Source organism: Peromyscus maniculatus, chromosome 10 (assembly GCF_049852395.1).
Source record: "Peromyscus maniculatus bairdii isolate BWxNUB_F1_BW_parent chromosome 10, HU_Pman_BW_mat_3.1, whole genome shotgun sequence".
Taxonomy (NCBI): Eukaryota; Metazoa; Chordata; class Mammalia; order Rodentia; family Cricetidae; genus Peromyscus; species Peromyscus maniculatus.
The window spans coordinates 60,397,481-60,419,689 of record NC_134861.1 but is presented as its reverse complement, the minus strand read 5'-3'; the positions used below and the strand labels follow the sequence as shown (position 1 = coordinate 60,419,689).

At 43.2% G+C, this 22,209-nt stretch overlaps 1 protein-coding gene across 1 annotated transcript in view; it reads right to left on the bottom strand.

Annotated features, from left to right (window-relative positions):
• The window catches only part of Fam114a1 (family with sequence similarity 114 member A1), a 71,502-nt gene that overhangs the window by 37,006 nt on the left and 12,287 nt on the right, over positions 1 to 22,209 (bottom strand). The window contains exon 3 of the mRNA XM_006974599.4: positions 8,931 to 9,018. Within this exon, the coding sequence (XP_006974661.1) occupies positions 8,931 to 9,018 (88 nt within the window). The remainder of the gene's footprint in view (positions 1 to 8,930; positions 9,019 to 22,209) is intronic.

Sequence of the window (22,209 nt, the reverse complement as noted above, 5' to 3'; positions counted from 1 at the left end):
CTCACACATGCACACCCACATACAAACACATCATACACACAAAGTGCTCTTTTATCAATTATAACCTGACTTATCAAAGCAACCTCAACACAAGACGATGATATTTACTGGTTCATTCCAGTGAAAGTGATTTGTCATCATATATTACCTACAGACCCTGAAAACCTAGGAAACATGATTTACAACTTTAATTACAATAGAAATATGTGCCTACACTCATGCAGATAATTAAACACAGCTCAGACTCATTACTGAGTTACTTGAAAAAACAAACTGCTAAGCCTAAGACTTAATTATAAGCTTTCAATCTGGCTTGAATTAATTCTTTCTAGCCTCCAATGAATTCCAAACATGTCAATAGAATTTCATCGAAATTTCAGCAAACATTCAAGTCATTGACTTCCGATTCCTTAAGGTCGTGGTTTTGTTTTTGTTTTGTTTTTAATGAAATAAACAACAACAACAACAAAAACCTACATATTTTCCAAAAGGAAAATTTGCACAGGCAAATCTGCACCCACGATGCACAGCTATACATTTCTGAAAGTCAAAACCAGTGTAAGTGAGCTTCAGAGTGTGTGTGTGGGGGGGGGACGACACAGCCTTCTGTGTGAGCTCAGTAAGCCTGACATTCATCATTGCCTCCTTGGCCTTCTCTGTTCCTGGCAGGTTAGAATCTTGTCTGTTTCTTTGTTGGGAAGAACAGTTTCTCACCATCTCAAAACACAAAGGACTATCAGTTTGTAGTCCCAGAATTTGGAAGGCAGAGATAGGAGAATCAAGAGTTCAAGACCAGCCTCAGCTACTTAACAAGTTCAAGACCTGTCTGGGCCACATGATACACTGTCTCAACACAAAAACAACAAAGTGTGTGTGGTGGGGGGAGCCTCACCAATGACCACATATAAGTGTGCATAAACTGTCTCTAGAAAAATCCCTTTGTTTTTGGAATGAAACAGTTTTTATGTGCATGTGAGCAAGATGTATTTAATCAATCGAACAGAGATGCCAAGAAGCTATTATCTATTTTCTGATTAACAGTTCTAATTTTTTTTTTTTTGGTGTGTGAGTAAAAGAAAATATTTTCTGAATTCTGCTAGAAATTCAAAGTTAAGCTTCACATTTACCTAAAAGCTCGAATTCTTTCATAGGTAAGGAGATTGCCACACCCTACTTAGCCGAGTCACTTCTAAAGCTTGACTTAGTGTGACATCTAGTGCCCGGAATAAGGAAATCATAACAGACCCGCTGGTACTTCGATGACTCCATTTCCAGAGACAGTGGCTGGAGTCTACCAGCAAATGTATATGACACTGCTTAGTGTAGTTTGTGGATTAACGTCACGTCACTACGAACTCTAAACATCCTAAAACATGGACAGTCCCGGAATCCCAAGGCTCTGAGGCTGGAGCTGGAACTGGGTCTGGTTTTCGTGCTGCAGTAGGTGAGCGTTGGAAAGCAAAACAAACAACCAAAGCCAAAAGAAAAACAACAAACCCAAATCAAAACAGGCCTGCAGGAGAGTCCTAGGACAGCATCACTTATAAACAGTCGACGGCCGGCTGGTATTTCAGTCACCTGTATTTACACGCTCAAGAAAAGCAATCTACACTGACGTCAACCTAGGAACTTGGGCTCCTCCGTTTCTCAGCTGATGATCATTCAGTAATTCACCTCCCGTGTCTCTGCTGCCATGCTTTCTCTACCAGGAGGATTATATTATGTCCTTTCCTGTAATGCGGGAAATCCCTCCACTGTGGACATTTCCTGAACCTTTAGGGTATCCCAGACACTGTACTAAAAAGTTCAGACTAGCACATTATCTACTATTCTTAATAACAGTGTGTTAGGAGATGGTGTTACACCCCTTCCATAACCGAGAAAACTGGGGCCTGTCAAGATGACATCACCGGCCAAAGGTCCCCAAGTTGGTGGGTGGGAGGTAGGATTCAAACCCAGTCCATCTGATACCAGGACTAACATGTGTACACCTGACATTAAACTGAGGAAGTTTTCTGTGTGAGTCATAGTGGGGGGCCATTTTGACCTTGATTCTCTAACTCCTCGGGAGTCAGGGCCTTGAACGAGAGCTTTCTCCTCTAAAACATTTTGATTTGGAATTTGACTTACCTCACCGTGACCACAGAGCAAGGTGAAGTTCACCTTCACAGTGTAACCTCACCCTGTCTTGTCCCAGCTGTGCCTTGCAGGCAGGGCTGGGGCTTGTAGTCTGGAATCACCCCTGTGCTGTATGATGTGGGGTTGCGGTTGGCTTGGGGCCGTGAGGTATGGGGTGATACCACACACCAGTTTCATTTCCTTCCTAAGTCCTCTTCTTGTAACAAGTAACAGAACGTAGTTTGTTTTAGAAACACACACAGTTGAGGCTGCTATGATCAACTAAAGCAAACTAAATGCAGCTTTAAAAGATGCCAATCAACTCTCCTTCTGGAAAACTCTTCCCTCTCCAAAATGATGACCAAGGTTCTCTATAGTCAAATGCTCACATACACCCCTACCCTAGGGTCAGGATTGGCAATAAGTGCTACTGAGCTAACAACATTCACATCAAAGTCCACCAGAAATCCGTCAACTTTGTTCCTAATACAGAGATTGCAAAGCACTGTGGAAAACGGTAGCATTAATGCCATCCCCCTTTTCATGGATTCCCCTGTGATGGCTATTCTTGGTTGTCAACTTGACAACATCTAGAATGAGCTAAAACCCAAATGGTTGAGCACACCTGTGAGGGATTTTTTTCTTAAATCCTTTGAAGTTAGAAGACTCACTTCTAAGTAAGAACTTTTCAGGTGGGAAGATCCGCCTTTAATCTGGGCCACACCTTCTGCTGGCAGCCTATATAAAGGACATGGAAGAGGGAAGCTAGTCCATCCCTTCACTGGCATTAGAGCCTACTTCTTTGGGATTGAGAAGACCAGTTGAGATGACCAGCCTCATGGATTGAACAACTACTGGATTCTTAGGCCTTCCATTGGTAGACAGCCATTGTTGGACTAGCTGGACCACAGTCTGTAAGTCACTCTAATAAATTTCCATATATATTCACGTCCATTCTATAAGTTCTGTTACTCTAGAGAACCCTGGCCGATAGAGAGTTCTCTAAAATTCCTAACCCTTAGGAATTTTTATATCCTCAGCATCACTTCAAGATAGATAGATACATAGACAGATAGATAGATAGATAGATAGATAGATAGATAGATAGATAGATAGATAGATAGGCAGATACATAGATAAAGATTCCCCTGCAGTCAATGATAATTTGTACAGAGGGGAGTTTCCACAGTAGCACAGTTCTGATGAGTTTGCCATTCTTTGTAATGAACACGGATGCTATTTGGACAGGTCTGGCAGAGGATGTCATTAGAATGTAAAAAACTGCAACTTGGGCAGGGATGGGAAGAAGAACAGGGATTTTGAGAAAATAAACACCTTAATATGATCAGATGCTTCCCTTTGTCACCCAACCAGATAGTCTTGCCTTAGATGTTTAGAGTCCTGAAACTGTCACAACCAACTTTTCAAATAAGCGTTTAGGCCTTCAGCGGATCTGGGAATAAATTGCTCCGTTCTGTAGAGCTTTGACTCTGAAATTTTTATGTCTTGGCACTGTTAGCTCTTATTCTGACAATGGGGCCATCACTTTACTCTTAGCAATACATTCTAAAGGTAAGCTATGTCTACAATGTGCTTGTGGGAAGTTATAGCTAATTTTCATAATATCATTTTGAAGTTACCAATATTAGCAATTTTTTGGTCATTTTTCTGTAGTTTTGGCATTCCCCCATTTTGGTTTCTACATGGAATGACAAAGATTTTTTATTGCATTTTATGAATTTTCCCACAGGCATGAGTGGCAGATGATTAAGTCTTCCTAGACTGTGACACAGTTTGTGAGTGACGCAGATGCCTCTTAAGAGGGAGGGTCCTCCCGAAAAGAACTGTTGGCTGAGAAATATTTGATTTCACATATACATTGGGACAATAGCTTCTTCTCACTTCCTCTTCCCTTAGCATCAAAGTAATAAGCCACAAGACAAGCTAGAACAATGTAGAGAAGACAAAGATCAATCAGTGCGCTGTGTGTTTCCACTGGGCACAGTGGCTACACATACGGAATTCCTTCTGCAGGTAGCCACGAGATGGAACGTGGGAAGGGACCTTAGGCTTTCTCAAGTTCCCCCGGCCTCTCCTTTTCAAACAGAGAACCTGGGTGTCACAAAGAGCACCTACAAGGTGCAGCTCCTGAGTCAGTGACTTCCCGAGACAGGTCGGAAGTCCCCGAGACTGAGTCTCCCATCCTAGCACGCGTGGTTGGGAATCAGTGTTGATTCCAAGAAGGCACCTCCTTCCAAATGTTTCTATTCTCTGTTCACTTTCCCGACAACTCTAAAGACTTCCGACGGCTGTACTGCAGAGTTTCTGCCTTTGTGAGCTCTGCTTTGTTTCTAGTCCTGTAGCCAGCCCTATGTGAAGGACTGTGTTTTGCTGCCTGTCTGTAACTGAATTACCCTGGGGGTAACATGAGGCTTTGAGTGGAAATCAATCACAGTTGAATGTGGTTATTTTCTTTCTTGACTTTCTGCAGGCAATTTATAAACCTTCAAGAGCTTCTCTGTGGCTGTGAGTGCCTTGCTTCCTAATAAGTTTCGTTGCCCCATGATGATAAACTGTTAGTGCTACAAAGCCCTGGGATTGACATTCTCTCTGAATGTCATGGAAGTTACCCCTCAACACTGAGTCAGCAGCTCAGGCAGAAACCCATAACTTTAAAAAAAAAAAGTTTTTCTATTTCTTAATCTTTCAACTTTTTACAATTTTACATATGTACACTTCGCACACTTACTGACTAACCTCACCTCCGATGTCCTACCATTCCTGTCCACCCTCCACCTTCCCCACAAATCTCTCTCACCCATTCACGTCTGTGTGTGTGTGTGTGTGTGTGTGTGTGTGTGTGTGTGTGTGTATGGGTGGGTGGGCTGGTGTGGGTGGGCGTGTCCCACTGAGATTAACCAGGGCTGTCTGTGTGACCACGGGTTTGGAGTCATCTGTTGGAGCCTGATGGGCTGAGCAGTGTGGAATCCATAACTTTACAGAATCCCTGTTCACAGATGGTTCCACTCCAACCTCCACTTCCGGCTGTGATTTTCCATCGTCTTCTAGGAATCCAGCTCCCGACCACTGCTTTCCGATTCCAGCCTGGGGACCCCTCACACCATCTCCTCTCATGCTGTTTAACTTAGTTCTTACGTCAGGACTTTGAAGAAATTTATCTATGTTTAAGGTATTAGTGATCTCAAAATGGTTCAACCCACAGAAATCAATCCATGTAAACACAGCACATAAACAGATTCAAGGACAGAAAAAAAACAGTATATGTTGCTGTTGTTTGGGCTCTGTGATGGTTAATTCTGATTATCAACTTTGCTGGATTAAGAAAACACCTAGACAAATAGTGGATGCCTTTGGATGTGTCTTTCGTGGTGTTTCCCAGAGAAGATTGATGGATTAGACCATGAACGAATTCACAAAATAACATCATTGCTGGGAGGTGATAAAAGGGGGCTATGTCAAGGAAATAAGTCTCACGGAGTGTGTCTTTGGAACTCTGTCCTGTTCTGTCTCCCTCCTGAATTCCCCTTTGTCCGCCTCCTGTCTTCTATGAGGTGATGGGGAGAATGTCCTCTGTCACTGGCTCCTGCCACCATGGTGTTTAACCTCACACTGGGTGCAGAAACACTGAGGCAGGTGACCACAGAGTGGACCTCTGAAACCCTGAGCCAATGCGTGGTTCCTCCCTTTAAGTTATCCTCAGGTATTTTGGCCACAGAGACACAAAGGTCACTATGAGAGGCCATTGCTATGACAGGCCATTGCAGATCTACACTATGTACTGACCAGAAGTCTATAAAATATGCCTTGAGAGCAATCTAGGAATAGCATTCAATGACATTTCCTCTATAGTCACTGGGGCAGTGACAACAAGTGGTGACGAGTAATATTAGTACTAGTCAGTCATCTATAACAACCAAGCTTGTAATTATGTTAGGTATGTTTTTAAGATCATAGAGATACATTTTAGATAGCTAGACGGTCTTCAAACACTTCAAAGACCTACAGAACATGGTATTTAAAATGTTTTGTTAACATAGGGCTTTTCGTGACAGTGAGTCACGTCTGTTCCTGGCAGCACCAATCAACTTCATAAAAGGATGATGGGTGTTGAAGAACCTCCACATGAAGTTTGCTTTCATTGGCAAAGTTAGCCATTTGGGCAAGAACTGCCTTTGCCTCGACTGCTGACAGTATGCTGTATAAACTGGACAAGGAGGACACAAAAGAAAAAGACAGCCGAACTTTGCCAAGACTAGGAGGGACAGTTCTTCAAAGTTCCTGCTTCACAGAAAAGTCTGTCAGATAATCTAGGCCTATAGGCCAAAGATAGATGCCCCAACGGTGCAGAGGAAACTTGGGTGACGGTCTAGGTAGACAGCTGCTTTTGTCATTTCTATAGTTTTGGAAGTTGCTTGCTCTGCATTTCCTGTTTACTCAGATAGTATTATATCCTTCTTAGGTCTGTGATGGAGTTGAAGACTTTAGAGTGTTAGTTTTCCTTTTTAAGAAATTAAGAAAAGACACTCACATAAGATGTGTAAAGTGTATAAGTTTGGGAATCATCAAAAGATAGTTTTGGGGGCTGTAGAGATGGCTCAGCGGTTAAGGATACTGACTGTTCTTCCAGAAGTCCTGAGTTCAATTCCCAGCAACCACATGGTAGCTCACAACTATCTGTAATGAGATCTGGTGCCCTCTTCTGGCAGACAGAACACTGTATACATAATAAATAAATCTTCAAAAAAAATTTAAAAAAAAAGATAGTTTGGGGTTGGTAATGCAAGTAGGAGAGAAAGTGAAATAGGTACAGCACTTTGGACTCACCAGGATAGGACAGACAATGGAGTATCTTCTTTGAATTTGTCAGATGATAACGGACTAGACATTGTTAATGTAATTATTGCCTGTATGTATTTGTATGTAGTTATTGTACTTATTGTGTATAGTTGTTCTATGTTAATTAAAACCTTTGTTTTTTATTTTAAACAAAAAGGGGGAAATGGGATGTCTTCACCAAATTCCTCCACTTAAGGCTCAGGGAGCTATGTGGAAAAAGAGGCAGAAAAACCTAAGGCCCAGTGGGGGTGTAAGACACCAAGGAACAGTGCCTTCCAGATACACCAGGACTGATACACACACGACTCACAGAGATTGTGGTAGCATACACAGGGCCTACACAGATCCAAGCAAGATGAGGCCCCAGGGCTGAGAGGGGAAGTGGACACAAAGCCCCATCCCTAACCTAGAAGCTATCTCCAATTGTCAACTGCTCACAAAGGAAATGTAGTTTTCTCCAGTGAAGTCTTGCTGAGAATACAAACCACACTTAAGGGAGGCCCCATGGTCAGCAGTAGACAGGCAACACAAAATGAACTCAAGGTATTTTGGAGACTGGAGATTGTCTCTTAATGGTCTTTTGCTTATTTATTACGGTTACCAATTTTATGTTTTTATGGGCTGTGCATGGGTATTTCTTGTGCTTTTTGTTTTGTTTTGTTTTCTGTTTGTTTTATTCTGGTTGGTTTGTTTTGTTTGCCCGTTTGTTTTCTAAAGAGAGAGAGAAAGAAGGCACAGAGTTGGATGGGTAGGAAGGAACTAGGAGGTGAGGAAGGGGAAACTATGATCAGAATATACTGTATGAAAAAAATTCAATTTAAAGAAAAGGAGGAAAAACAAAAGAATTTAGGATGTAAGAGTATACCAAGAAACCTGAGCTGGGAAAGACACTAGCCATTATTTTTTCTTTTTATTTAAAAACAAATATAGAGCCTGGTGGTGGCAGCACACGCCTTTAATCTCAGCACTCAGGAGGCAGAGCCAGGCGGATCTCTGGGTGTTCAAGGCCAGCCTGGGCTACAGAGCAAGACCCAGGACAGGCACCAAATAAAATGTAAGTCCAGGAGAATAGATTTACTTAAACAAGCTAATTTTATCATTCAATTAGAAATAAACAATGTAGTAGAAGCCAGGGCTCTCAAGGTTAAGGTCAGTACTCAGTTACTGTAGCGTTATCAGCCCTGGGATATGAATATGTGTTTCCTACCTGTATGTTTTGTTCTATTTTTATTGTAATGCTCTGCTATGGAATGCTTTTTATCAAGATACTTCAAGTTCTTTTAGAGAATAAGAGAGTGGTTCAGCTAAACACATTCAGGTCATGGCAAGTCCATCTCTCAAACAACAGAACACCAAAATGACATAAAACAAGCAAGCAACAACTATTAGAGTTGGATGATAAACACACCGCTTTAAGAACAGAGTGAGCTGGGTGTGGTGGTGCACACATGTAATCCCAGCACTCAGGAGGCTGAGACAGGAGAATCACAAGTTCAAGGTCAGCCTTAGACTATACAGTAAGACTCAATCTTAAAAACAACAACAACAAAAAAACCCTGTGTGTATCTATATCTATGTATATGCATAAATATGTGCATACATATGCATATATAATCTGTATCTTAAATCTATACTTCAAGGGATAATATAAGATAGTGGTTTTAAACCACATTATGTGGTTTCCAAATCCCACCCCAAACAATCCTGACTTGAACAATGTCCTAGCCTCTTAGTGGTTCAGTGTTTTATCTGTAAAATGGAGAGAGTAAGAATATCTCCTCACACAGTCACTGTAAGGAACAAACATATTAATGTACGTGATGCTCTTAGAGCATGAGACACTGAAAATGGAATTCTCACGGGCAAATGTTAAACTCCATCAATACATACAAAGCCACCATCCCTTGTCCCGTCCAGCTTCTGAACTCTCTTCTGTTACAACACCCGACACTTACCTACTGTGGCTGACGCGGATGAGAGCAAAGACTTTCCCCAGGATCCCCAGCCTGCCCATCCTCCTGCCCGGGGTGTGGAGTCCACAGCCTGCAGAACAAATTAGCAGCAGGTCAGATGCTTGCCTCTGAATGGAAACACATTCATTCGGAGATGCAGAGAAGATTCGGGAACAAAAACCACTAAGTTAACCGTATCTCCCGGGCTTACAGTTTATATGGGTCATAAAGGAGTATCATGACCCACATTGCGGCATGTACTTTGGAACCAAACTGAGAAATGGAGGTGTTGGCTCCTGTGGACTTGGCCCAGTGTGAGAAGGGAGCTGTGCTCCTGCCATTCCATGAAAGACAGGGACAAGGGCTGGCAGGGGTGAGGAGAGAGATTAGGGGAGTGGAGTCGGGGGCAGGGAAATGGAACACATTAGAACACAAAAGTGATTCAAAAACGTTCAAAAACGTCAAAAACGTTTAAGACCCTGATTTAGCCCATTCTGACAGAGCTAAATAAGTGTGCCTTACAAGACGGTTAACTTCCAGACTCGTGGGGTGTGGGAGGGAACGGTAGTGTGGTTGGTGGCTGGAGGTGTCCAGCATTGACTCAGTGGGATATTTGTATTCAAGCTGTTGACTTCACTCCAATGACCTCCAGTGACCCTGTCACTCCAGCCCCCACCTGCAGGGGTGAAACTGTCCCTGGCCTGTGCAGCCACATTCCGTCTCCCTGGTTTCCGAACTACAGACTGGAGACTGTGGACCGGTGTGAGTTGTTTCAACAGAGTGTGAAATTTCAAGCAACGTGGGCACCCTATTCCGTTTGCCGAGCTGGCAAAGGGAAAGCAAGGTATGCGCCATGGACATGCACCCAGGCCGTGGCATAGATCTGCTGAAGGATCTCAGATCTGTGGTTCCTCGTCTTGGGACCGGCTGCATGCCCATCTTTGTGTTCTAGAAGATTCCCTCAGTTTTGCTTCCCTCCCTGCCTCTTGATCCCTTTTCACTGTCTCCTTCCCTTTCTTTCTTGTTCTGGTCACGAATCCATCCCTAGGGTCGAGAAGAGTGCTTAATGATATTTGTTGAATAACTGACTGTTATTCTTCCATTTTCTCGCTTAGGTCTGCAATAGATTCTGTTAATCATATCCAGTGAGTCCTGACGCAGTTATCGGAAGCACAGCTTTCTCTTACTGTCTACAAATGGACCATAGAAAGCACAGGAAGAAGAAATACATTGGGAGCCAACCATGCAAAGTATTAGAGCTTTTTTTTCATAGGAGGGAGGGAGAGGAGGAGGCCTATATAATCCGTAGATTGGTGTTATCATGACCAGTGTTGCCCAAAGACACGTATAACCGGGGAAGCTTTGGCTTTTGTGATAAATTTTCAGTGATAGCTGTTGCCAACTCTTTCTCCTGCCCTGAATGTGGAAATGATGCTTTGACAGTGAAGCAGTTGCTTTTGCTGCTTCAAGGAGAGGTCAAGGAAACAGCATCCCTGGTCCTGATGCTGACAGAGCACTAGGCCAGTGCCAGGAGCTGCTTGTCTCCATCTTTTGTTTTACGGGAGAAAGATACATCGCTGTTCTGTAAATCCCTATGTGTTGGATTTTAATTATTTGTGTCTCGATGCATTCCTAACTGATGTGCCCAGTAAATACCAAACATCATCCATTCAGCAGGGAGATGTGAGCAATAGAAAAGGTCACAGAATTAAATTGCTTGGGCTTGAATTGAGGTTCTGCCATTCTGGGCAATGAGTTGCTAAAGTTCTTCTATATGCTCATTCATTCATTACAAAATGCAAGACACGGCAGAGGAGAGCCCAAAATGGGAAGTAGGAGAATATACTCAATTCTACCGTAGACTTTTATGAAACTGTACATGGCGTATACTCAATGAATATATATGCACATGTATGTACACACACACACATATCATATATCATATATATCTCAGAACCAATAACCTCACAGGCTTTGTGAAGACCAAAAGAATTATGTCATATAAAGTTGTGAGTGGAGTCCCAGTCATATAAACACCCCCTGGATGTGAGGTAGTAACAACACGAAACACCAGCTTTAAGACTGTGAAGGAGAGAGATTTGCAAGCTGGCTGTCAGTTTTTCCTTCTGTCTGGAAACAGAGAGAGGTCTGTTAACATGAGCAGAACACCCATGACTCGTGACTGTCCGAACTCGTTTGTGGTGCCTACATTGCTCACCTGATTTGGCAGTGGAATCCAGGGGCAATCTTGTGCCATCAGGAAGACAGATGTAAGCTGATGACTAACATCATTCTTTCATATGGCCAACCACTGCCCGTGATTAGGAAGAACAATACACGTAGGGTGACAGCGGCTGACTCAAGTCTACAGTATTTAATGTGCCCTGACTGCTGGTAATTGGCCAGCAAACAAAATTATTATTGCCATGTAATAAGTGACACTTCAACTGCTTCATTAGAGTCCTTGACATTGAGCCGGGGCTTCTTGACGAGTTACAAGGGATGTTTATAATCGATAGAAAAATCCTCAACTGGCTAGCTGTGCACACAGAACAAAAAATATAAACTAAATATTAACCATGAATTACATATGTCATCATGAATATTGTCTCCACTAACTGGCCATTATGCCACACACTTAGAAGCCTATGAAATTGCAGCATAGGACTGATGAGATGGTTCAGTGAGATCATTCAGATGAGATGCAGGCCTGGTGACCTGAGTTCAAGTCCTGGAACCAACATGTGGACAGAAGGAAAGAGCCTTCCCCACAAAGTTCTCTGACCTCTCCATGTGTGCTATGGCATGTGGGCATGTGCAAACACACACATCCATACTCAAGTAAAAATAAGATAAGCAGAGTGGGTCAACTCGTATCTCACATGGTTAAATATTGCCATAAAGCTTTCTTCTCACCCTTCACCCATGTATCTCCACCTCCTTTAACAGAGGCCATCATGGCCTAACTCAGAAAGCAGAAATCATCCTATGAGAATTCTCTACACTTTTTTTTCCTTCTCACAGATTCAGAAAAATGACCTTGTCTAGTAGGAGCAAATCAGGCTTGGATTTATCAAGGACATCTAAAACCTCATTAGAAGGGCTGGAGAGATAGCTCAGTGGTAAAGAGCACTGGTTGCTCTTTCAGAGGACCTGGAATTAATTGCCAGCACTCACATGGTGACTCATAACCATCTATAACTCAGTCCCAGAGGATCCAACACCCTCTTCTGAAATCTGTGGGCACCAGGCATGCAGGTGATACACAGACATGTATGTAGAAAAAAAAACCCACCCATATACATAAAATAAATAAAAAATAAAACCTAGTTGGTCCTTTGAACAACAGCAACCATTGTGTGGTCCTAAGAATATTTAACAATGCAAGATTCCAAGGATCTCAAAGTTCCTTAATTAGAAAAGGCATTTAAATACCTAGCATCCCACTTAACATTTTTTAAAAAAAGTACTTTTTAGGTTGGAGCTGTGGCTTAGTGGCAGAGTAAGGCCCCAAGTTCCATCCCTAACACCATCATTACCACCAACAAAGTGACGACATCATTTACTCTGGCTGCAAATGTGGCTCAGTCACAAAGCATTCGCCTAGCTTGTGTGAAACCCTGGGTTCGATTTCTAGGAAAACAATGAACTATTATTTATTTTAGGTGAACGTATTCAAAACTATACATAGACAAAGTAAAAAATCTCATAGCCTGGAGAGATGGCTCAATGGTTAAGAGCACTGGTTGCTCTTCCAGAGGTCCTGAGTTCAATTCCCAGCAGCCACATGGAGGCTCACAACCCTCTATAGTGAGATCTGATGCCCTCTTCTGGCATAAGGGCATACATGCAGATAGAGCACTAATATACATAAAATAAATAAATAAATTTTAGAAAAAAAAATCTGAGAAGTCCATCAAATACAAAGACCATCCACATTTAGATGGAAAATATACACTCCTATGTTAAGTGTAAAAGACCAACCAGGATGTCCCATCCCCAAGGCAGATGAGGAATCAGGTACTGTGTATATCTTGTACCAGAGATGTCGTCCATTGGACCCAGGAGACCAAGCCTTCCCCGAGTTCTGTAACTCATGGCATAGATACTCTAAGAAGAGCCTCAGTGTGGCAGGGAGGTTGCAAGCTCTCTGGGTACCACAGCCCTGTCAGAAGGTCTGGCCCACAATGGCCTCAGTTAGTTCCAAGTCATTTTCTTCCCTGATAAGTAAATGTAATTCAACTCTGGGAAGATTTAAAAATTAAGTGTCAAAAGGCCAAGGCACCAAAGCCATGTTATTAATGTTTTTTGGTGCACATTTGACCTTTTCTGTCCTACTAATATTTATGGACCTTAACAGGGTGACAAGGTTTGAAAACCAATTTACAATGAATAGCTGAATTATCACATTAGAGACTTCAGGTTGAAATTGTCCCACATTTAGGAATACTACATTAACATTTAGTTCTTTAAGCCTACTTTATAAATTTAATAGCTTTATAACCATTAAGTACTCAGCAAGGTTTTGTATTCTATAGATAAATGAGGTACTTAACAAGGAAATAGAATGTATCACATTTTTGCTATTTAAAATATTTGCATGTATTCAACTTGGGGACGGGGGGTGGGGGGTGGGAAGGAGCAAACATTAATCGAACCTCCTTGGAAAGTGACTGCTCGGTTTTGCTGGACCTGTATACAGAATTATGATTTGTGAGATGAACCAAGGAAGAGTTGAGTGTTTAAAATTGCAGTCTTAATAAAACTAAACACTAACTGATCAAACTAAGCATCTGAGCAGATCTTTTTTATATATACAATATACATACCAGCTTACACCTAAACCTAAATCTAAGGATACCAAAGCCAACTGACAATGATTTTGTCCTTTCTGTTGCCATGGAAATAGTGTCGTCCTCTCAGGGACCACTGTCTTTTCCACCTGGCCCCCTCGGGGCTGAAGTCAGATGGTTCGCCATCTCCTACCTCTGTTTTTCTCCATATGGTGACTTCTCACATCTGATGATGTCTACAGTGTCTCCATCACAGAAACACAGCAGAAACAAGGGGTTTCAAACCTCTCTGGCTTACGCTCCACATCTTTCTTCTCCACCCCTTCAGGGAGATGACTATCTTCTGTACCTACGACTGTCACCACTCCTCCATATCACACAGCAAGACTCCTCCTGCCACCACTTTATGGAGTCATTGCATCAAAGTCACAGCGGCTTCCTTGTTGTCGAGCTAAGGGCTCACGCTAGCCTTGATTAGTCGACCTCCCAGGAGGATTTGAAGCTTAACCGTTTTTTTTTAGATTTAAAGCACTCTGGTTTCTTACATCGGTACCAGTTCAGTTTTCTTTGACTACCACAGAATACCAGAGGCTGGCACATTCTGTGAGGAAAAGGTGTTCACAGTTCTGGAGATCTCAAGGTAAGCTCCAGCACTGGCTCAGTTCTGCTGAGGACCTCAAGGACAATGGTGTCCCCAGTAGTGGGAGCATGTGAGGAAGGAATTACTTCTCAAAACAGGAAGCCAGAGAACAACTCAGGGCTTAGGCTCATACCTTAACCACTCATTCCTGTGAGAGCTCAAGAGTCTCATGAGAGGTGCCTTAATCCCTTCTTAGGACAGCTTCCCCAGGAATCTAAAGGATGTCCATTGAGCCCTACTTCCCAAAGGTCCAGCTTTCCATCATCGCCACGCTGAGAACCGATCTTCTAACCTTATCCCTTAGAAATTGTCCTCCTTAGAGTTTATATTGCTGTGAAGAGACACCATGACCACAGTAACTCTTATAAGGGAAAACATTTAACTGAGGCATCGGCTTACAGTTTCAGAGGTTCGGGCCATTATCATGGCGGGGAGCATGGACGGTGTGTGCAGACAGACATGGTACTGGAGAAGTAGCTGAGAGTCCTACAGCTTGCAGGCCACAGGAAGTTGACTGAGACACTGGGTGGTATCCTGAGCATAGGAAACCTCAAAGCCTGCCCCCACGGTGACACACTTCCTCCAACAAAACCGTATGAACTCCAACAAAGCCACACCTCCTAATAGTGTCACTCCCTGTGAAATTATGGGGGCCAATTACATTCAATCTACCACAGAGATCCATCTCAAACTATATCCAACAGCACTGCCTTTGCCCTATCTTTTCATTATTACTCATTTATGGTCAGCATTTAGTATTTCGATTTCAGTTATTTTTAGAACATTCTTACATGCATAGTATGATATTATGTATGCTTCTTAGATTGAGTTACAATTAAGTTAATCCAATCAAATATGTATGGTCCAGGTCAGCAGGGCATCCTCATTAGGAAGGCCATGCTCCAGAGGCAGCCATAATAAGCAATTCTATTATCTCTGCCTCCATTAACACCTGATATCACAGTCCACAGGGAGGCCAGCTCCTGAGAACCGCTCCAGGGCTGTGAACAGAAGACCTCAGAGTAGCAAGGGCTTTGGGAAACTTTTTTACCTGAGGGTATTTAGAAATACGTTTCTATCTGTCTTAGGGGTAAATAAGGAAACATTCATGTTTTCTGATGGTAACTTACTCTTTTACTTCATCTTTAAAAAATCCTCTCAGAAAAAAAATCTCTTTGTCGCCACGTAAATTCTCCACACAGCCATATGCCTCTCTGGCACAGTTACATCGTTTTTATATAACTCCATAGCTCTCTTCTATTACATTTCTTCTCTCTACTCTGTTAACATTCCTCCACATAGTCCATCATTTATTCACTCTTTACTCACTCATCATTTTCACCTTACTCTCATACTTCTTTTATCTCTCACTCTTTTCTCTCTGCTCATTCTGCTACATCCCTCACTCAACACACACACACACACACACACACACACACACACACACACACACACACTCACTACTCACTGCTCTGTACACAGTTTCTTCACATCTCTTCCTCAGCACACACACACACACACACACACACACACACACTCACTCACTCACTCACTACTCACTGCTCTGTACACAGTTCCTTCACATCCCTCACTCAGCACACACACACACACACACACACACACACACACACACACACACCCTCTGCACAGCTCTTTTCACAGCAGTTCTTTCCATAGCTTTTCACAGCCCCCACCCCCCACCCCACAGCCAAACTCAGCACAATTATGAGTTACACTTTCAGGGTCACAAGGCATTTCTTTAGTAAACAATCAGAGACAGAGCCAAACTGATACACATAAGGAACCACACGGTTTCTCTCAGGCTAGGAGGGTCACATTGACTGGCCAGCGAGAAACACTTGGCCAAGTAGGTAGCCTGAGCTGGTTAGGGTTCCCAGACAGAAAATGACATTGAAGTTCAGGACTAAACACTAACAGTAACAGTTAGCAGAATCTTGAGTGGCAGGGATGGTGCAGTCAATCACTGGAGGGGGTTATGTCTCAATGTAAACAGCCTGACCTTGCTTTAACAATAAACACCTGGGAACTGGTCTTTGTGTATTTTCTGCAGGGGCAGCTTAGCCTCTTTTGAATTTGTTCTGAAGTCTAAAATTAGCTGTCTTTGAGACTGAGAATACTGATATTTTCCTGTGACAATTAAGAAAAATATTCTAGTGTGTCTTCTTTCTATCCATCAGAATTACACAGCTTAAACAGAAATCATCTTCCTGATCACCCACAGCTGTAAGTGTGCCCAAAGATGTGAACCACACACGGATGGGCTGGGGAAAGAACCCCACGGCTGTTCTTTTGGGGAGGTGAGTGGTGGCACATGAGAAAGTTACAGACAGAAAACAATCAGTTTCCACAGCCAGTGACCCCACGGACTTTGCCTAGGTGGGGATGTTCCCCAACAGAGAGTTATTCATCTGGTGGGTTGACCTGTTGAACACTAGTTGTCACCTGCTGTATACTCCCGTGGCCTCTGGTAAAGCCATTGCTACCAGCAGCTCTCAGCAATCTAATGCTTTACTAATTAGCATTCTGAATTGCAGAAATGGATTTTAATTGGTGAACACAGCGTCCTTTTTACTAGCACCCGGAATATCTGAAAAGAAAGGTATTCAAGATTTATAGATGGTTAAAGATATTTAAGAGAGTCTTCCCACTGTTATATGTCCAGGCATAAGAAAAGCTTTTGAGCCAGCTAGTCTAGCCAATCAGTGAGCTCTGGATTCAGTGAAAGATTTTGTCTCAAAAAGAATAAGGTGGAATACAAAGATGAAGGACTCAGTGTTAACCTCTAGCCTCTACATGTGTGCACACTGTAATGCACATGTGCATCCGTACATACTACACACACACACACACACACACACACACACACACACACACACACACACACCAGAATCTAGAGAAACTTGACCTGGGCTGGGTCTTTTAAGGGTCTCGAGGCTGGTATGTCATCAAATCTTGCAAGTACCATTCTGAACCAAGACAAACCTCTCAGAACTGATGTGAGACTTACCTGATCCCCAAGATTGATTTAAATAAATGTTCCATTGAAGGCTTCCCTCATGCAGCAGCTATAATTGCTCCTATATGACTGCCCGACCTAGCTAGACTGCAGAATCTTATAGATGCCACATTTCTCAGCTTCCTGGTGGCATGCAGCTGGTAGAGGGTGTAAAAGGAGGTATCCCAACATCCGATGTTCAAGTGAGGATGGGGACTCTTTCTCACAGACGTCCTGAGTAAATCATGCAGAAAGCCTTAGCTCCATGGCTACCTGTCCTGAAGATAGATAGTTTCCTTGAGAGCATAAATGGTGTGATCCTTCAGAGCAGTGTGATGGAAAGTCTTGGTTGACAACATGATTGGACAAAGATAGCCTAAAGCATGTCTGTGAGTGTGTCTGATGGTGTTTTCAGAGACAGTCACACATGAGGGCACCAACCTCGTGAGTGTACTTATCCTTGGTGGATTCATAACATTAAGGCATTATTAGATGGCAATCATGAAGTGGGACGTCACTGGGAGGATACCCTGGGGAGCTAGATTGGTCCTAACCTCTTCCGGGACCTTCCTTATCTCTGCTTCCTGTCTACCACAAGGTGAGACATGTCCTCTGTCATATGCTCTCACCACTGTGAGGTTTGGACAAAGTCACCATGGCCCAAGTCCTCTGAAACTATGGCTCAGAGTAAATATTCCCTCTCCTTAGGTTGTTTGTGCTGGGTGTCTGTGCACAGCCTCACTCAATAACTGCTATAGTCGTCACCAGGTAGACTGCTGGCCACATCCTGTTCTCTGGCCTTGTCCTGGTCACTCCACTCACTCTGGTCAAAGAGAGCACACTGGTAAGACCCAGATTCACAGCAACTATGCACAAACGGATCACTTAAAGCAGACATCTATGCACAGTGTGACGAAAATCTCATGTGTTCCAGAAGATGTTTTTTCCTACAGAAACTTCTTTAAAGGGATTGATGAGCCTTTATCAGGCTTAGAAACCTTAGGCTCAGGGAGGCTTTTGAGCTTGACTATTTCCCAATAGAATCTTTCATTACTAAGGAACCTGTGTTCAGTAGCCAAGTAACCAATTTGGAAACGAACTTCTATTTCAAGGACTTCCTTCCTGTCTGCCTGCTTCTATTTTTTTTTTTTTCAGAAGAGTTTATTCTTATCTGGCTTGATAGAGTTATTTTCGTCACTGCAAGAAGACTGCCTGTAAATATCCAACAAAAGGCAAATAAAACAAATGACCAGCATTTGAAGATTAGGCACAAAATCGGTCACTTCTAATATCAACTTAAGGAACTCAGGATAAGATATTACCAGGGAGAGAGTAGAATGTACTTTCCTGGTAATTCCTGAAGTGAGACTAAATTTGCCTCCACACAGAAGGGTTAAAAATCTGACCCTGGGGTATAAACGTAAATATTTTGAAGGCAATGAGATCGCATGATCATTACCAAAATAATAGCAAGTTCTGCCTTAGAGCCTATGACTGCCCAAGCCATGAGCTTTTGACTAGGATTACAGTACCAGACTTGAAATTCTTTCCTGTGGAGCGGGCCTCATGGCAAATCAGAGTGGTTGGTTACTCTGGTTACTCCCATGCCACTACTGCACCAGCAGTACATCTTGCCCGTCAGGTCAGGACCGCAGCAATCAGGGTACAGTGCTGAGTCAGACCACTGACGTCATCTTTCCCCCAGCAGCTTGCATAGAAACCTCCAGCACTACGAAAGCTGGCCAACGGGAAAGAAGCTTCCCCAGTAAGTCTGAGGTTCATTTCTCTACGTTCTCCAGCCAAAGTGCGTGATGTCTTCAGCAACAGAGTCATACCATGTAGTGACGGCGGTGGACAGCCAAGGACAATGGTTATTGTCATAGCTCAGGGGCCTGCCTTGAACGGTGATATTCATTTAATAACCTGTCTTCTGGGAGCAACTGTCCAGCTATACAGGGTAAAATTCTGTTAAAATTCTTTTTTATTGAGTTGTATTTTGAAATTAGCTTACCAGTAAAGCTTTTTTAATAGATCTTTGGCTTTCCCTAACCCAATACTACCCTTTCCTCTCCCCCATTCCCTGGCTCCCACCCCTACTTAATCCTTAAAATTGTTTCCCCTTCCTCTTCCATTTCACATGTGTCCTACGATCCTTCCACTTTCCTTTTTAAGTTGATTTTGAGAGAGTAGGCTTCCATAGCATACCCTGCTTCCTTTGGCCTTAGCCCGTCCCTTCCAGTTCTGATTTTACCTGTAGTCCCTCGACCTTGGGAGAGAAGCGCCTCTCTGCAGTGGACAGCTGTCGATAGAGAGAGAGATGTAGCTGGTCAAAGTGCTGAGAAAGAGACTCAGTGTTCCGCCCTCAATGACCCCTCTATATTAACCCCACCGACCCCAAGGCTTGGGGGACATCAGAGAGGCAGAAAGAGTGTAAGAACTGAACTCTGAGGAAGAGTTTTGAGGGGTGCTGTCTTCTGGACATGCGATACGGTTAATGCAATCATGGGTACATAACAGCTATGATTACCTGTACAAGATGAAGCCAGGCAAAATTGCGGCATAGATGGAGTAAGAGGCCTCCAGGCCGCACCTCTTGCTGAAGATCTGTTAGTAGTGAGTAGCTGCTGGGGGTTACGGACCCTTCTTTTTTGAGGGTGCGGCCTCTGATAGACTTCCCATGCTTCAGTGGGTGGCTCCACACCCGTGAACAAATGGACAAAACTAACTCAGGAAGTTATTTAAAACTCCATGAAGTAGGGACGGGGATTGGGAGAAATGGGTGTATTAGAGAGGTGGAAATGGGCGTAGGTGTGATCGTATTTTATTGTGCACATGTATAAAATTCTCAAAAATAAAGAAAAGAAAACCTGACCTGGGACTGACCTCCAGGCCCTCTCTGTTTTCTGTCCTCCTGGCTACCAGTATGCACACAAGCATTGCCCTCATCCCTCGGTTTTGTCTAAGCTTGGGATGCCCCACAGACACATGCAGAGCCTCGGACCCAGAACTATGGGCTACGGACAGCTTCAATACAGCCATCTAGACATCTGTGGGATGCTTTAAATGAAGAAAGACACACATTTCCAATGTTCCTGTGATGCCAGCGGGGAGGGGCGTGTGTGTGTGTGTGTGTGTGTGTGTGTGTGTGTGTGTGTGTGTGTGGTGTAGGGGAAAGGGTGGGATATTTGTTGCCATTCAGCTCTGCTCCTGTACAGTAGAGCTTTATAAGGTATGTTCAAAGCACGTTGCATCTCATTTCGCTCTGTTTGTCCAAGCCACTTGTGAAGGCAGATATAATAGGAGCACTATATAGGAGTGGTGTCTCTTAACTGTTATTTTCACTAACAATCCATTACAGTTATCAGAAGTCTGGAGTTGGAATGTGTAATTTATTCATCAGTACATGGATTCTGAATTAGCAGAGCCATTTTTTTAATGAGAAATTTGTAGATTTTTTTTTAAAGTTTTATTTTATATGTATAAGTATTTTGTCTGCATGTATGTCTGTGCATCAAGTGTGGACCTGGTACCTGGGAGATGCTCCAGTCTGGTGCCAGAAGAGATCTGAAGAGGCATCATATCCCCTGCAGCTGGAGTTACACCATGTGGGTGCTAAGAACTGAACCTGGGTCCTCTGCAAGAGCAACAAGTGTTCTTAACTGCCACACCATCTCTCCAGCCCCCAGTGGAATTTCTTGTAAGTGGTTTGGTGTGGTTTCTTCAAATCTTTCCTAACCAATGATGTGTTTTTTTTAAACTGTACCTATATTATTATCGTTATTGTTACTGTTATTGCTATTATTATTATTATTATTATTATTATTATTATTGACAGGGTCTCATCTTGCCTAGGCTGGCCTCACTATAGCTCAGGATGACCTTGAACTTGATCCTCCTGCTTCTTCATCCTGCCGAGTTTACCAGTTTCCTCTGACCCTAGGGTCGAACCCTGAGCTTCAAGCATGCTGGGCAAGCCTCTGCCCACTGAGCAATGCCCTCACTGTGTACCTGTCTATCAGCAGTGCTACTTACAGTTTCCGATCTCTTTCTTGCAGTAGAAACAAGGATGTAGGATGGGTTCAGACTTAGGAAGACTTGGCTTGAATCCCCACTCTTCCTCCTTGCTCTATTCTGGGTGAAGAACAGGATCTCCTGTTGTACTTACTTAATAGTGTACAATTTACCAGTTTGGAGCTTAGGTGTGTCCCACTCTTATTTCTGGGAATGTTATAGCTATCTAAAGACTAATTTTCAAAAGCTACCTAGCACTGAAAGGATGAATTGGCTTGCTCTCTCCAAATGACATTATCTTTAGTTTCAGCTTTTTGATGCTGAGGATCCTATTCCAGGACCATGCCCATGCTAGTCAAATGCTCCATCACTGTGCCCAACACCCAATCCTCTTCAGATGCTTTTGAAGCGCTGGGTTAGCACCACAGAATTTTAGAGCTGAAGTGGTACCAAGAGATCACTTACTCAAGGTGTCACTAAAAGTTTCCTTAAGGTTCTTTGGCCTGCAACAATTATTTTCAGTCCTAGACAAACATGAGAAGTATCTGAGGCTCCGTAAAAGGCATACGTCAGAGCCCCATCCGTGAATCAGACTCCGTTAGGGTGGGGCTCAGGAGTAAGGATGTTGTAAGCATCCCTAGTGGCTGGGATGCTTGACTAGAGTTGAGAAGCTCTGGTCTGGGAGTCTGTGGTCCTTGAGGAGGTCATGGCTGGCTTCAAAGGCCTTGTACATAATGTCTCGGGTAAACTTTAGTGTATATCTTCCATGTCTGATCCAAATGCCCAGCTGGTTCTCAAGTGTCCTCCACACCATCCCCACAG